The sequence below is a fragment of the Electrona antarctica genome (assembly GCF_951216825.1).
Source record: "Electrona antarctica genome assembly, chromosome: 18".
NCBI classification, from domain to species: Eukaryota; Metazoa; Chordata; class Actinopteri; order Myctophiformes; family Myctophidae; genus Electrona; species Electrona antarctica.
In genome coordinates, this window is record NC_136799.1 from 18,151,467 (window position 1) to 18,168,810 (window position 17,344).

Below are 17,344 nucleotides of genomic sequence, written 5' to 3' on the forward strand. Positions count from 1 at the left end.
AACGACAGCTCTACTATAGGTCTGTTCAAGAGTGGATCAATGACAGCTCTACTATAGGTCTGTTCAAGAGTGGATCAACGACAGCTCTACTATAGGTCTGTTCTAGAGTGGATCAACGACAGCTCTACTATAGGTCTGTTCAAGAGTGGATCAACGACAGCTCTACTATAGGTCTGTTCAAGAGTGGCACGACAACGCAAGCGTAAAAGAAAAGACCACCATGCTCACGTCAATACGCTTGCGTTGTCGCACCGCGACTTCTCCGCACAAAAACGCAGGTCTCATTGAAAATGAACTATAGGCGCGTTATATCGCTTCACGTTTGAAAGGCCCTTAATCTCGTCTTTTAATTTGTGTGTTTGTTCACAAACATGGATCATGCTGTACTGCATTTTATGATTTGTACTGTGATGTTTTTGCCTGGACCCCAGGAAGAATAGTCTCCACTTCGCTGTAGAGTAGACTAATGGGGATCCTTAATAAACTAAACTAAACTAGGAAGCATAGTCCTTTGACAAGCTAATGTCAAATGTATTTTTTAAATTTAGCATTTAAAAAACAAAGCATGTCAGAATGAAGGCAGGAATAGAGGAACGACATATTGGGTAGGGAATCCGTAGAAGGAGAAGGATGGTGGGTTCACTAAGAGTTGCCTTTTCAGTTTATCAAGGAAGATGGAAAATGTGCATGTAGTAGTAGTAGTAGTAGTAGTAGTAGTAGTAGCAGCAGTAGTAGTAGTAGTAGTAGTAGTAGTAGTAGTAGTAGTAGTAGTAGTAGTAGTCACCAGATTCTGTTCTTACATGTTAAAGAACATTGGAGAGTTGCATTAAAGTATAAGCCTTATAGTAGTGAAGTGTTTGTACTTCTCAGTATATCATACGTTATATCAATGTGACGTGCAAGCTAAATATAGGTGTGTGTTTTATGTCTACTGTTCTACAATATGTAATTGAATTATCAGTGAGACTTGCATCTGCTCCGTTGGCATTCCTGCTTTTGATTGGTTAATGATGGGCTTTTCATTGCTGTCATGGGACATGCAGCTGTGTCTTCAGAAGCATTAACCACTTAAACCCCAGCATCCGTACTCTGGGAAAACAACAGATCGGCTACTTTTGGCAATTCATTTTGCTAATGGCTAAGGTTTGGTGTAGCCAGAAAAAAATGGTTTAAGTGATTAAGTTAACAGTTGATTATTATATTTGTATCTATTTACTGCCACAGGGACAGAATGAAATGCATGGACCATATGAAACTTTCATGTCACTTTGGCCAAAATAATTATCAACCATTAATGATATTATCACAATAATCTAAATATGCTTTAAACTCTCAAAATGGCATGTTTGTTAACCACTTGCAATTTACAATTTCACTTGCACACCAGGATTCATATTTTGTGGCAAAGGAAAAAAAGAGGGCCAAATACAGAACCAACTTGTAGTTGTCCCCCAGGGCTCTACGCTAGGGTCGTTTCTGTTTTCTGTTATCACGGGGAAAGCTTTTGCTCACAATGCGTCAGGTGAAGGAGACGAGACCATGACCTCTCTGTATTGTTCTATCTCAGTATTGTCCAGGTGAAGGAGACGAGACCATGACCTCTCTGTATTGTTCTATCTCAGTATTGTCCAGGTGAAGGAGACGAGACCATGACCTCTCTGTATTGTTCTATCTCAGTATTGTCCAGGTGAAGGAGACCAGGCTGACGTCCCTGGCGGCCAACATCTTCATCGGCATGTCGTTGCTGCTGCTGCCCGTGCCTCTCCAGTGGATCCCCAAGCCCGTCCTGTACGGCCTGTTCCTCTACATCGCCATCACGTCCATCGACGGCAACCAGATGTGTGACCGCATGTTCCTCCTGCTCAAAGAACAGGTCATTCATCTGGGGGAACTGCGTGCGTGCGTGCGTGCGTGCGTGCGTGCGTGTGTTTGTGCGTGTGTGTCTGTGTGTCTGTGTACTTGTGTCCCACCTCCTCGAGGAGCAGGTGAGTGGGCCTGGCATCTCATCTGCAGTGTGCACACATCCCTGTGTGTGTGTGTGTGTGTGTGTGTGTGTGTGTGTGTGTGTGTGTGTGTGTGTGTGTGTGTGTGTGTGTGTGTGTGTGTGTGTGTGTGTGTGTGTGTGTGTGTGTGTGTGTGTGTGTGTGTGTGTGTGTGTGTGTGTGTGTGTGTGTGTGTGTGTGTGTGTGTGTGTGTGTGTGTGTGCGTGCGTGCGTGCGTGCGGTTGTTTCCAATGCATGTGGCTCCTTCTGAAGGAGCAGGTGAGTGGGACTGGCACCTCATCTGTCAAATGCATGTGTGTGTGTGTGTGTGTGTGTGTGGGTGGGCGGGCGGGCGGGCGTGCGTGTGTGCGTGCGCGCAACGCCATATGTTGATCACGGAACTCTCTAGATCAAACAGTTGACAAGTTTCCCAGACCTTCTAAAGCGGGCCTGGGTTGAACAGACCTTCTAAAGCACACCTTGTGTTGAATAGCTTTTGCAGATAATTCTCAGTGCTTGTTTCAGTGTGGAGTAGCAGGTATAAGCTGCCCTCTGGAGTTCACCACATCACAGCCATTCAGACAGAACCACAGTGAAGTCCTCAGTGTTAAACTAACTCTGAATTACACTCAGAATTACAATGTTTCATAGATCTTTAACCCAGTGCTTCCAAAAGTGGGGTCCGGGGACCCCCATGGGTCCTTGAGGGAGTTCCAGGGGGTCCCCAGCTAAATGATAATTTGGAACCAAATGGACCCTTATGGGTCTGTAATTCAGAGGGTGTACAAATGGAACCAGTTTGTACACTCTCAGAGTTAAATTAACATAGATTTTACAATATAAATCGGGGGTCCTAGAGATAGAAATGCCATTAAATGGGGGGTCAGTAGCCTAATGCAGGTCAAACTGGGGGTCCTTGAAATGAAACGGGTTGAGAATCACTGCTAGAGCCGTAACAATCTTCTCTTATAGGGGTCCCTGGCATATCTTTTCAAATGGGGGTCCGGGGTCTAATTAGTGTCAATTTGGGGGTCCTTGACATGAAAAGGTTTGGGAACAACTGTTTTAACCCACGTCTGTGTTGCAGCGGATAAGGCCCCCTGCTGGCCTGGGTGTGTGAGTCATTTCTACAATTTCCGCCGAAAAGAAAGTAATCGGAAAAGAGAAATAAAGGGTGGTGTAATGCATCTCCTAAAGCAATTATCTTTATTATGTATACAGTATGAAAATAATTGCTTCATTACAGTGTACGGAATTTATTTCTCTTTCCTGGGTATGAGTCATACGAGAATTGGCTGTCCTGTTCCGCCCATAATGAAAATGAATGAGACTCTAATGGTTTTTTGGATGAAAGTACCCTCCAAATTGCGTATGCTATGACCCCATGGATAACAGGCTGCACTGAAGTAGCCCTCTCAATCAGACATTGTACCACATCTACTAATAATATCATTTAATGGTATCACGTACATGTACACGTACAAGTTGCATATCGCTACTGTTGGTAGGAAACCTTGTGGGTCCAAAACCGCTAATATTATTATTTTATAATAATGAAAATAGTAGATCTACAAGCTTGCGACGCCTCGCGAAGGATCTGATAGTAGATCTAATATTTTCACTACTTTTGTGCAACACTCTTTATGAAGTAGGTCATTAATTTAAGAAAAAAAAGGTTAAAATAATGACATAGGAGGTTTCTGCCCGACAGCAATCTACCATAACCGTCATATCCTGTGTGTATTGTGCATTGCGAGTCACAGCATCTGCTAAATACAAATCTGAATATATATTGTGTGTGTGTGTGTGTGTGTGTGTGTGTGTGTGTGTGTGTGTGTGTGTGTGTGTGTGTGTGTGTGTGTGTGTGTGTGTGTGTGTGTGTGTGTGTGTGTGTGTGTGTGTGTGTGTGTGTGTGTGTGTTTTGATTTTTTTGCAGACGCAATACCCTCCCACCCATTACATCCGCAAGGTCCCACAGAGGAAGATCCACTACTTCACCTTTCTGCAGATGATGCAACTGCTAGTGCTGTGTACGTTTGGCATGTACCCAATGCCCTACATGAAGATGATCTTTCCTCTGCTTATGATCCTGCTCATACCAATCAGGTAACAGACTGGCATCGCTCAGGTACAATATGTGTTAAATGCATTTGTTAGGATTTAACATGAAACTATCATCAGTTCTCATCAGGTACACTATTATATAATATTTGTCATACTGTAATGAATCCTACTGTAATAAATCTGTATCAAATTAAATGAACATATTATGTTCAAGTCAAAGTGGGTCAAAAGTGGGATAATAGGAGGAGGTGCATGACTTTCTCAAGGTCTTCTTGGGCAGAGAGAATTGGCTGATTTAGGAGAATCTGGGGGGAAAAAGGCTTTCACTACTGCATTTACCTGCTTGTCAAACTTAAGGGCAGAATCAAATAATACACTGAGGTTTTTGACATGGGGTTTGACATGAGTGGACAGGTTGCTAAGACAGTTTTTTATCTGTGTGATGGAGTCACAGTGAGGGCAAATAGGAAAAGTGCATTTTGTGCCATCCAACACTCCAATGTCCTCAAGGCAGTGCATGAGACTTGCAAGTTTGGACTGGTTGTTTGATTTTAGGGGGAGATAAAGCTGTGTCATCAGACTGACAAATGTAAGGTACAATGTTTGTTCATTTAAAGAGGATATTTTATGCTCTTTTATATTTTTATGTCTGAAATATATATATATAGGCCTATATATACACGCAGCAAAAGGTCGTCAGGATCAGCATTCGCATTGCAGCCTAGGTGCCCGGACCGCAAGGCCAGCGGTCCGGGCCACAGTGGTTTTTTGTTTCTTTTTAAATACATGTTTAACTACTAAGTACTAAAGTAGTAGCAAACCAGAAATGACTACTTCCTGCTTTGTGCAATTGTTTATCTGTATATCAAAATATAGAATTAGAAGAAAAAATAAATCTTAGTTACACCAGCATTGGTGTAACCAGCAACATTGTGAAGCAGTTTCTGCGCCTCCCTGCAGACAGAACAGGTCATTTATCATTTCAGTTGACAAAAAATGGCCATGCTTTAGTGTTTTCTTTAAACTACAGCCTATTGAAACACATTTGAAGGACCCTAGCAAATCTCTCTCCCATGTCCTGTCTATCTACTATACATTATCAATAAAGGCTGAAAAAGCCAAAAGAATGTCTTTAAAAAATAAATAAGAATAAATAAAAAAATAAACAGTTTTGAGGGGGTCTCCAAGCAAAAACATTAAATGTTGAAAATGTGTCAACTGAGAAGGCAAATTATGGATTCCAAATAGTAAATAAATCCTAATCCTTCTCCCTCAATCGCAGAATGAGAAAATTTGACAATGTTCATAGGACGTTCAGTTTCCACATTCTGTCATCATCAATATAGGATGCAAGAGGTCTCTTTTGGCATCGACATGTAGATGCCAAAGCTACCCTGCCTAGTGTCACAATATGATGCTGTCCATGACAACATGTTGCAACTGGTTCATTATTTAGTTATTGGTGCAATAATGATACAATGAATGGACCCTTTTCATTATATGTGTAAAGGGTAATGACTGCTGCAGCTGCAGAAATTAAATGTACAATCATATTTTAATTAATACAATTTTATTTTAATTAACTTCTGTGGTAGAGTATGTTAATAATAACTAGTACATCTGTAGTGGCCTGGGGGTGGTTTCCCTACTATTCCATTGAAAAGGTGTAGGTGTCTTTACTGGTGTCTTCTAGGACAGGTACTGGTGTCTTCTAGGACAGATACTGGTGTCTTCTAGGACAGGTACTGGTGTCTTCTAGGACAGATACTGGTGTCTTTACTGGTGTCTTCTAGGACAGGTACTGGTGTCTTCTAGGACAGATACTGGTGTCTTTACTGGTGTCTTCTAGGACAGGTACTGGTGTCTTCTAGGACAGATACTGGTGTCTTCTAGGACAGGTACTGGTGCCTTTACTGGTGTCTTCTAGGACAGCTACTGGTGTCTTCTAGGACAGATACTGGTGTCTTCTAGCACAGATACTGGTGCCTTTACTGGTGTCTTCTAGGACAGCTACTGGTGTCTTCTAGGACAGCTACTGGTGTCTTCTAGCACAGATACTGGTGCCTTTACTGGTGTCTTCTAGGACAGCTACTGGTGTCTTCTAGCACAGATACTGGTGTCTTTTCTGGTGTCTTCTAGGACAGCTACTGGTGTCTTCTAGCACAGCTACTGGTGTCTTTACTTGTGTCTTCTAGGACAGCTACTGGTGTCTTGTAGGACAGCTACTGGTGTCTTCTAGGACAGCTACTGGTGTCTTCTAGGACAGATACTGGTGTCTTGTAGGACAGCTACTGGTGTCTTGTAGGACAGCTACTGGTGTCTTCTAGCACAGCTACTGGTGTCTTGTAGGACAGCTACTGGTGTCTTGTAGGACAGGTACTGGTGTCTTGTAGGACAGCTACTGGTGTCTTCTAGGACTGCTACTGGTGTCTTCTAGGACAGCTACTGGTGTCTTGTAGGACAGCTGCTGGTGTCTTGTAGGACAGCTGCTGGTGTCTTCTAGCACAGCTACTGGTGTCTTGTAGGACAGCTACTGGTGTCTTGTAGGACAGCTGCTGGTGTCTTCTAGCACAGCTACTGGTGTCTTCTAGCACAGCTACTGGTGTCTTGTAGGACAGCTACTGGTGTCTTGTAGGACAGCTACTGGTGTCTTCTAGGACAGCTACTGGTGTCTTCTAGGACAGCTACTGGTGTATTCTAGCACAGCTACTGGTGTCTTGTAGGACAGCTACTGGTGTCTTCTAGGACAGCTACTGGTGTCTTCTAGGACAGCTACTGGTGTCTTCTAGCACAGCTACTGGTGTCTTCTAGGACAGCTACTGGTGTCTTCTAGGACAGCTACTGGTGTCTTGTAGCACAGCTACTGGTGTCTTCTAGGACAGCTACTGGTGTCTTGTAGGACAGCTACTGGTGTCTTGTAGGACAGCTACTGGTGTCTTCTAGGACAGCTACTGGTGTCTTCTAGCACAGCTACTGGTGTCTTCTAGGACAGCTACTGGTGTCTTCTAGGACAGCTACTGGTGTCTTCTAGGACAGCTACTGGTGTCTTGTAGGACAGCTACTGGTCTCTTGTAGGACAGCTACTGGTGTCTTGTAGGACAGCTACTGGTCTCTTCTAGGACTGCTACTGGTGTCTTCTAGGACAGCTACTGGTGTCTTCTAGCACAGCTACTGGTGTCTTGTAGGACAGCTACTGGTGTCTTGTAGGACAGCTACTGGTGTCTTGTAGGACAGCTACTGGTGTCTTCTAGGACAGCTACTGGTGTCTTGTAGGACAGCTACTGGTGTCTTGTAGGACAGCTACTGGTGTCTTGTAGGACAGCTACTGGTCTCTTGTAGGACAGCTACTGGTCTCTTGTAGCACAGCTACTGGTGTCTTGTAGGACAGCTACTGGTCTCTTGTAGGACAGCTACTGGTCTCTTGTAGCACAGCTACTGGTGTCTTGTAGGACAGCTACTGGTCTCTTGTAGGACAGCTACTGGTGTCTTCTAGGACAGCTACTGGTCTCTTGTAGCACAGCTACTGGTGTCTTGTAGGACAGCTACTGGTCTCTTGTAGGACAGCTACTGGTCTCTTGTAGGACAGCTACTGGTTGACAATGTCAAAAGTTATGTTAAGCACACAATACTTAATGGACACTAGACTATATGCACCACAATCTTTATTGTAGTTTGGATATCCACTTAATTCTCTCCACCAGGAGGAGACAATGTACAAATAATTACGAATTGTAGCTTTAATTTTGTATTGAGTCATATACAGTAGGTATGCCAAAGAGAAAGCACTGTGAGATATACAAAATTAAGCCTGCACACTACACTACTTTCTGCCAATATTGGACTAACATGATATAAACTGGTTTAGTCCTGTGGATATGGGAAGAAAGTAAGTGTGCGGTTAGTTTTTGTATCCCATATTGCACATTCTTTGGATGTGAGCTACTTTATTATCTGTTAAAGATCAAGCACTGAATATTCAATTGTATTGACAATGCTTAATGTCAACTGGTACACCAAATTAAAATTACCAACAATACATTTTGTTAGCTGCAGCTGTGCTTACTCTGTTATGACACGTCAACGAAAAATGTAGAAATTTACATTTAAAAACAAGGCAGGACCATAAGTTCCTTTATTAATGTTTTTTTGTTTTGACATAATTGAGAACAGAGTTCATCTTGTTATAATATAGATGTCATCATAGTTCTCATACGTCGAATGGAGAGCCCTTTCCAAATAATGTCTTCACAACGGCGTTTACGCTCATAACGTTACGTAACGTGAGCGGAGCGTGAGCGGACTGGCATTTACGTGGATTCCCACATTACGTGGGAATTCATGAACTTGAACGTGAACTTTACGGTGACGTTGTTTGGTCGGAAACTCCGCTATAAGCTGCGCCAGCTCAGAGGGTCGTGTACTGCTTGCGTAGATTTATTCAGAAGGCTTTAGTCTTCATTCTGAATCAATTAAAAGTCCCCAAAACTCAGATAAAATATGTAGGCATGTGTCCAAAACATTGGTCAGCACATAAAAAAATGATAGCTTATATAAAAGCCAAGTATCACTTGGATGCCTAAATGCATGCATTCTAGAGGCAGGTTAGCCTAGAGTCCCATACAGAAACTGCCCCTGCAAACCCGACACCTTTTTATTTATTTATTAGGATATTTCTAGCATGCGCGATTGCGCTGCACTTGACAGCTTTCTACTCGCAGTGCAACGCGTTGTGAGCTTGTAGATCGGCTCTCGCGGACTTGCGCTGCATGTTAAAAAACAAACTCACAATTATAATAAGAACATACACTTATCTGTATTCTGCACTGTACGAATTCATTGGAAAATGAATATAACGGTGCGGTGAGCCCGGCCCGGACAGAACAGATTATTTCTATGGTTCACAGACATGCCGGTCTGACAGACAGACAGCAGTCACAAGGGCTAATTAGCCCTATAAAAAAATAGAAGTCCACATTATTGCATCAGCGCGTGCAATTCGGCCAGTCATAGTTTTAAGCCAGTGCACCTTAATTAATTATAATATGGGGAACTTATAGCTAGGCTGTAAGCTACTACATTGATGAGATCAATCAAGTTTGGTGCCAAATGTCCCGCGAAATTCGCGAATAATTTTAATATGACGACATCATCATAAATTAACCTGCACTTAGATCTGACAAAGAGGAGGCTACCCGCCGTATATGGTTGAAATTTTAAATAGCTATAGGCCTATGCCTACGTGTCCATGATCAGAACAAATCCATTCTCCACATGGCATTCAGACAGATGACAGTGAGATGATATTAATCTATTCCCCGCATGAATCAATGCAGCTCTGATAAAAATATCGGATATATGTTTTACCTCTGCAAAGGTGTGAGTGAGCAATTGTTCAATAGAAAAGAAAAGGCTTTATAATATAATTAAAAGTATACGCTAGCTTGCTGCCTTGGTCCCGAACTTAAATAAATAAATGGCCAAGCTGCATTTTATACCGTAAGTCAGCTTGACATTGCTGCAGCGGTGCGGAGCAGCGTTCACCGTTTTGTAAGCTTGGGAAAATGATTTATATAGTTTAATGGTAGGCTATAGACAATATAAAGAATCACGCACAAATGTAATGGTATATGGATGTAAAAAAAGAGACTGCAGGTGGTGGTCGTCGCTCCGGCGCTTGACATGGTCAGATCATTTTATTTTAATTTCCTAATATAGCCTAATTTCTTTCCAGCAATCATTTTTATTTTAATTTGTGAAGCCACTATACTGGAAAATATCATTATTTTGTTGCATTCCGTCAGGAGGACCTCTATTTCGTTTGAGCTGTAAGGCCTATAGTTCTTTTTTGTTGTTTTTACTGCTGTCTGCTGAGTCATGCTTGACGCCTTTTATGGTGTGAAATGGGGCGTGGATCAATGCAAATGAAGTTGTCGGGTGATTTTCCGATCATTTGGCACCCGCTCACATTCTTTATGACATACACCTGCGTACCTGTGGTACACACCGCTCTTTGAATTGCACGGCAAAACAACGCAGCGTGATCGGACGGAATTTCCCGCATCTGTATACGCTTCCGTTACGCTTCCGTTACACTCTGGCGTATTTCTCCTTTGTGAATGAGGACCATTGTGTTTAAAATGTGGAGTGTAGTGGGCTTAGTCTGGGATCGATAGTTTGTATAGGTCCTTCTCAAGGCAAGTGCAAAACTGTTCTGTGTAGTTTGATCAAAAGACAGTGGTGCCATCAAAACAATTTGCTTGACGCACGGGTGGCGTAGTGGTAAAGGACCTGCCTACAGTACCACCACGGAGTCTGGGGAACACAGTTTACCCGTGTTCAGGAGTGGGAATCCGGGCGGGGAGGGGGATAGTTGTCACTGTACGACGTGTACGTACTTCTGCAGGGTGCTGTGGTGGCACCTGTCCGCTTGGAGTGTTGGGACGGGAGGGCCTCGGGAGCTGTAGGATGGAAGCTCTGCGTCTATGTCCTCCCGGTGGGTGCTCCTCACTGATATATGCGCCAGTAGGATTCAACAGCAGCGACAACACACCAAAATGTGTATGGGGAGTAATAATTATTTGGCATAACGACTGAATTCAGTTGAAAAAAGGGGTAAAATGATAAATAAACAATACAACAATTTGCTAGTTCTTATCCTGTTTATACCCTTGAGGAAAATGATCTATACCTTGGTGAAATGCCTTATTATTTACAAGCTGAATAATAGCTCTTTCTACCAAGTTATTGTTCAATAACCCTCCATATGCTGAAAGTACTGTTCAAATTTGGATTTAGCCCAAGTAGACCTTTTTCAGCTTATCTGTCCCAGTCATGACACTCCTTTTAAAGCAAGTGCCATTGTTAGTCCAATCTGTGTTTCCTCAAACCCATCCTTGAAGTATACGACAATGACAAACCCAGCGCATTAATTCTCCAAGGTAATTATAGTGGGACCATTTGCATGGGATGCAGTAATCTTGGCAGACCATTAATTAAGACCCGCTCTCCCTATCAAGAAGTGAGGGGGATTTAACCATTTGTTCAGACCTTAAAATGTAACTAATTACAAATCATTTGATAACATAATAACTGCTTAACTGGCTAGTTATACATGTGCTAATTTACTAGCTACTATCACAGCCAAACTATTTAATCATTTTCTAGCTAGTGATGTCATACCAGTCAAATAAGAGACTGATACATCTCAAGTGCAATTTGATTAAATTAAAGATAGATGTGTGTTCTTTTAATAGGTTTACAATTACAATAGCCAAACTAGAAGTAATTATTAACTACTAGACCTTGATAACTTGACTCGAGAGATGTGTACTAATTTATGAACAAAATGTATAGGAGGAGAAGTGCATTTTGAAGAAAACACAAAATATGGCACAAAGGTCAGGCACAAATATAGGCAGACCCTATACTTTCAATCTAAAGTGTTCTTGTAGTTTTCCTAACAGGTAACAGTGACTCACATAAATGCCTTATCTTCCTTTTTCTTTTCTCCTTAGGAACTGTGTGCTTCCTCATATCATTGAAGCCAAATACTTGGACATAATGGATGCCCAACACATGTAGCGTGCAGGATGGATACAAGCTTTCATGTGGAGGAGAAGAATGACGTCTGGAAAACAAAAAAAGATAGAGGGAGAGAGAGAAGAAAAAGTATTTTTCAATGCAAGACTGAATGGAAGCAAAAAGGATAAATATTGACTGTTTGTTTTTTGTATTAGAAGACAAAACATTCACAGGCCAAGCACTGGAAAGAAGAAGGGATGGAGGGATTACGTTAGAGTACAAAAGAGAGAGAGAGAAAGAAGAAGAAAAATAAAATCCACCGGCGGATTATTCCGAAGCGTGGACAGATCGCTACTCTCTCAGCTCAAGATGAGTTCTGTACAGTGTGGACGACCACCTCCTTTATGACATCAAGTCCTTTCAGTGCCATCGTTCTTTTAAACATGTTTACTTTGTTTTGGTAACACGCTACTTTACAGCAGGCTTTTTTCCACTGTATTAACCTATGAAGAAGCGTTTTAAGTATACGCAATACTGTGTATGTACTACGCACATGTTACTGTCCCTCATGTGTAATGTACATACAAGGGTGGACGGCTGTAACAATACAAGTCCATTAAATATTAGGGACTATTGCATAACTACAATCACAGAGTTATAATGTACTTACAATACTTATCCGTAAGTACACAGGTTATAAGCTATATACACAAATTAATACACTGGAATTAGGGCGTTGTAAAGTACACGGTTATCCGTTATTGAGATTATATCATTGTGCCAACTTGGTTTACCAATGTATGAGCCATACATTCCATTACTTTGTAGCCGTTATTGTCTTCAGTATATTAAAGACAACTTCATCACGGCATATTTCATTTCCAAGTCATTCCAAAAATGAGTCAATGTTTATTAGGTAAGAGAACAAGAAAGGAGGTATGCGTTTGTGTCTCAGACACCGCTTCTCGCTTTGTCCTCTTAACCTCCTGCCAACTCTTTCAAAAACACCACGTTTATGGTGAAATTGCCATGTGCTCTGCCAGATAACAAATACATTCCACAGAAATATTATGTAGTTGTTATTTAAAATGACAGCACAAGCCAAAACACATAGTTTAACCTTAATCTAATGATTAATATATTATAGTAATATTATGGCAATATACAAGGAAAGATATTTTAGGTAAAAAAAAGAAAAGGGAAATACGATATTTATTTATCACAATGATGATGTATATTTGTCTATTTTTTACCCCTAACTGGAAGACAAACTGTATAATGGTCTCTTTAATTTTCCTGTCTTTTATCTTCAACAGTAACGGACTACTTTTTGCCTCTGTATCTGTCTTGCATCCGACTAAATGTTGGTGTTTACAAGACACCCATTCCAACTTCACGTCAGAGTCAACAAAAAAAAAGAGGAAGAACAAATGTTCTGAAACAAAGCCCAGTTTTGGTGGAGGTAACACAAACAAACATGGTGCATCTGGTGCATCCCTTTTTCCAGTGGCAAGTGTTCAAGAGTTTGAAATTAATCCATTTTTGTTTTGAGTTTTACTTAGCTGTTAAGATTAGGTCGATGCTTGCAAGCGTTGTGTCATGTAATCCAGGTGTCTGGAGAGAATATCTTGATATCTAACAAAAAAAAGAAAAAGAGAAAATACATTTCTAAGCACTGGTTTGCTCCTCTGTGTATTTGAATTGAAAGGAGCGGAGATTCACATCTTTAAAGCATGACTCATCTGGGAGTTTTTTGATACAATCAATGTGATGCCATTATGTACAGACCTGTATTCAGCAAAACAAAACACAAAAAAATAGAAAAAGGTAAACTTCTCAATAACTTGAATGCAACAGTCAATATTCAGCAATAGTGTAAATCCAAGCTTTCTGGTGACATTGGTTTTACAGTACAGGCCTGCCCAGCATGGAAGCAAAGAAAAGCCAGATGGAATCATGGCAGACTAGGGATTTCAAACACATCCTCATGGTACAGAGACCATTCAGACAACTGGCACATCTGATGTGTTCTCACTGACTGTCCACACTGTTATTTGCAAGTGAGCAGATCTGTGTATTCAGACCTTCATCGACCTTACTGTATTATATCTGCAATGGTGGTCACTGTGGTAACAATGTAACAACATGGGCGTGAGGGCACCCATGACCCCCCCACAGCCGACAACATCAGTGACATCGTAGTCAATGGAGGAGGCTGATATATTCCTTCACCTGTACTGAGGAATGCCCCAAAGTGATAGGAGACAGGTAATACATTTGTCCAGGAACTATTTTCCTCCAATCCCTCCATTAACTATTCCGTTACCACTTGCGTCTTATAACCACCAAATTCCTGTCCTGTGTTGCCAGTGACATCAATGACATATCTGTCCTATATATATCTGTTTGATATCTGATTTGAGTCCTTAGAACATTCAAACTAAGACACTTCTTGAAGCCTATAGAATCGTAATTCAAACCACGTATGAATGTGGCTCAAATTTGATTAGCAAAAATCAATTTCCATGTGTTTCTTTCTGTTCAAACTTGATAAACGTATCCAATCTGGATATGCCAAAAATGGGATGTGGTTTGCCAGTCTGAACAATGTGGTGTAAATCTGATTAGCAAAATCAGTTTCCATGTTTTTATTTTGGTTTTTTTAGTAAACTAAAACGCAATCGGATTCCAATTTGGATTTGGCAGTCTGAAGATAGCCCATGCCATGCATGCAAATTTGGTTATTGAACAACATGAAAAGAATTTGGTAACTTAAATTAACGATGTGCATTGTGATGCACGCACGCACGCACGCACACACACACGCACACACACACACGCACACACACACACACACACACACACACACACACACACACACACACACACACAATACATTAGATACAGTTGAATCCATACAGCATAATAATAATAATAATAATATGACTTATGGCAGTGCTATTGCCTAAACGGTTTCCGCAGCAAGTACAAAACACCTGATATTACTGCAAATTGTGTGTATTATATCATGCTATGGTTTTAATACGCATGATGAGCATAATGATGCATAATTCATTAAATATAATGTGCGTGTGATGCCTCAACAATACAAAGTCAAACGTGACCAAAATGTGTAACTTTCAATTAAGCATTCATAACAGTATAGGTTTTAGATTTTTGTTTTAACAGTTGAAGTTGATTTCCGAAATCAAATGGCAGGTCCCTCAAGCAGTAAAAAAAAGCAGCAGATGCCTGATTTTAGACATCTCGTGTGGGGATAGAAAGGGGAAGAAAACAGAAAAGCTAAAAGGCATTTGTGTCCTAAGCCTTAAGGAAGCACTGCTGGAGAGATTGTGAGGTATGAATAGGCAGTTTGCAATAAAAGGTTTAGTTTTGATCAGATAAGTATATATTCAGGGCAAAGGGTATTAGTTTCCTAACTTGGAACAAAGTAAGAGATCCAAGAAAATCCCATTCTTTCTTCTTACGTGGCAGTGTTGTTGTTGTTGTTTCTTGATATCTCCTCTGTACTAATTATTTGGCATTGCAGCAAAACTTCATTCTCCAAGATCTACATGTAAATTGGATTGGAGTCATAGCGCTGTTTGTGAAACTTTGATTCTTTCCCCTCTTATTTGGATTTGTTTGAAATTGCGTACTGTGGTGTTTTACTCTGATTTCATATAGCCTACTTTTTCTAAACCTGAATGTACAATGTGTGATTTTTATATAGCATATTCATTTAGGTGTCAAACAGATCTGTAATTTTGTCAAAAAGATCCAGCTATATTTGTAAGCTGTAATATGTAAAAAAGAAGACAAAAATGTTTATCAAACAGAATGTGTTGGTTTATTATATAGTATATACTGTACACTGAAAAAGAAACTATCTCAAGCTGTTTGCCAAATAAAGAGTAATAGTGATGTACAGTATTTGTTTGTGCTTGTGTGTTCATGTGAGACTAAAGTTCTTTAATAGAGGTTATGCATGTGACATCATTGTACCCAGAGGTACAATGATGCGGGAATGCCCACCACAAAAAAATACGTTCTGGCCTTGACAGCAAATAGATCCAAACAGAAAACTCTTTCTATCTACAACGTTTTTGTTATCAAACTCCACCGTAAACATAATACTTTCGAGCTACTTTCTGACAATAAATTCTGTGCAGGTGATTATTTTTCTAAGTGCTGCCTCCTGCATTATGTGCAATTTAGAAACTGTGGTATGCAGTTCAGTTGAGTGATTTCCAAATTCCAATGCTCCATGCTGCTCAATGTTTTGACAAGCCATCCAGGATCCTGGTGATTCATGACCATAAAACCAATCAATATTTTTTGTAAATCTCTATGGGAAAATTAATGGCCTATTTTTCAGTGGAACCAGAAAACCATGCCCACTAACCTTTTCCACTTGAGTGGTAGGCTAATACTTAAAGTAAAAGTAAAGTAAAAGAAAAAGTATTGTAGCGTTCAGGGGTGTGGACAGAGAATGACAGAGAAGGGGTGGGCAGCATTGTCTTCCAGAGGGCTATACATGACTTTGTTAAAGCAGAATGTAAGCAAAGGCATACTGGATGGCGGACGCACGTCTTTTATTCCACCAGAATCACCCAACTCTATGGAATCACCTTTCCACCTGTCACCTGACCGGTTACAGGCCCAGTGAGCCCACCCACCTTGAACAACAGCCAATCTAGCACATTGTTGCTGCTATATACATGATGCACTTTCCAGCTGCATTCCCACCAACAAGAAAACTTAAAAAATATACAAATTTTCATTCAGATTAGATAATAACAGAACGGAGGACATTTCTGTGGAGCATTTTGGAGGGTCCCCTGGTGCCCAAGGGCCAACGTGTCCAAAGTGCCCATATGGTAGATCCGGCTTTATGTTGCCCATGTGTGGGTGCACACCAACACAGCAGTATGGTTATGTTACTGAATTACATGTTTGTTGTTATTGTCACCACCAGGCCGAAGGCATGGGGGGAGAGTATGTTTTGCACTCCGTCCGTCCGTGTATCCGTCCGTCCGTGTACAGCTAATCTCCGGCACCGCTGGCCCGGCCGATAGCAAACTCTGTACACACACTCCCTGGATGCCAACGACGAACCTCTGCCCCTCTGCCCCCAACGGCCTGTTATAGTGCCACCATGAGTCCGATTATGTCAAAACACATTTCTGTACATTACTCAGCCACATTTCATCCGTACATCTCGCAAATCGGTATACACTATCCCCATATTCCATCCCCATTGGCTAAGATTGCCTTCCAAAGTGTGCAGGATTGGTCCGTTTTGAACAAAATTCCTCAAATCATGAACCCGGCGTGCGAATTCCGTGCAATTATGCACGCACATTCCCACTAGGCAGAGGAACAAATGCCACTTAACAAATGCACATCAGCCTCATGGTGTATAACATGCTATAACATGCTATAACATGCCAATTCATGTTTTTACCTATACCTGCACCGATCTGTGGACAACTGCTTGTTATAGCGCCACCATGAGGCCAATTTTTGCAAAACGTACATGCTATTATCCTGGTGGAGACCTGTGCCCCGAGGGGCACTTTTTCTATAGTTAATAATGTAATTGGCTCATGTTTGTATAGTAATTACTTGTCATGCTAATAAATACTGGTTAACAAGCCATAAGCAATAGGGGTAATTTCTGTAAACACTGCGGTTTGAGACATTCCAGGGCTTTAATGGAGGTGTACCACTGGATCTCCAATGTAACGATATAGCACCCTGTATGGAGAACTCTG

At 41.2% G+C, this 17,344-nt stretch overlaps 1 protein-coding gene across 2 annotated transcripts in view; it reads left to right on the forward strand.

Moving 5' to 3' along the window:
• The window catches only part of slc4a11 (solute carrier family 4 member 11), a 179,683-nt gene extending 164,183 nt beyond the window's left edge, over positions 1 to 15,500 (forward strand). For both annotated transcript variants that reach the window (XM_079528367.1, XM_079528368.1), the window contains exons 18-20: positions 1,678 to 1,873; positions 3,919 to 4,088; positions 11,561 to 15,500. In XM_079528367.1, the coding sequence (XP_079384493.1) occupies positions 1,678 to 1,873; positions 3,919 to 4,088; positions 11,561 to 11,627 (433 nt within the window). In that variant the 3' untranslated portion in view covers positions 11,628 to 15,500. The remainder of the gene's footprint in view (positions 1 to 1,677; positions 1,874 to 3,918; positions 4,089 to 11,560) is intronic.
• The last annotated feature ends 1,844 nt before the right edge of the window (positions 15,501 to 17,344 follow it).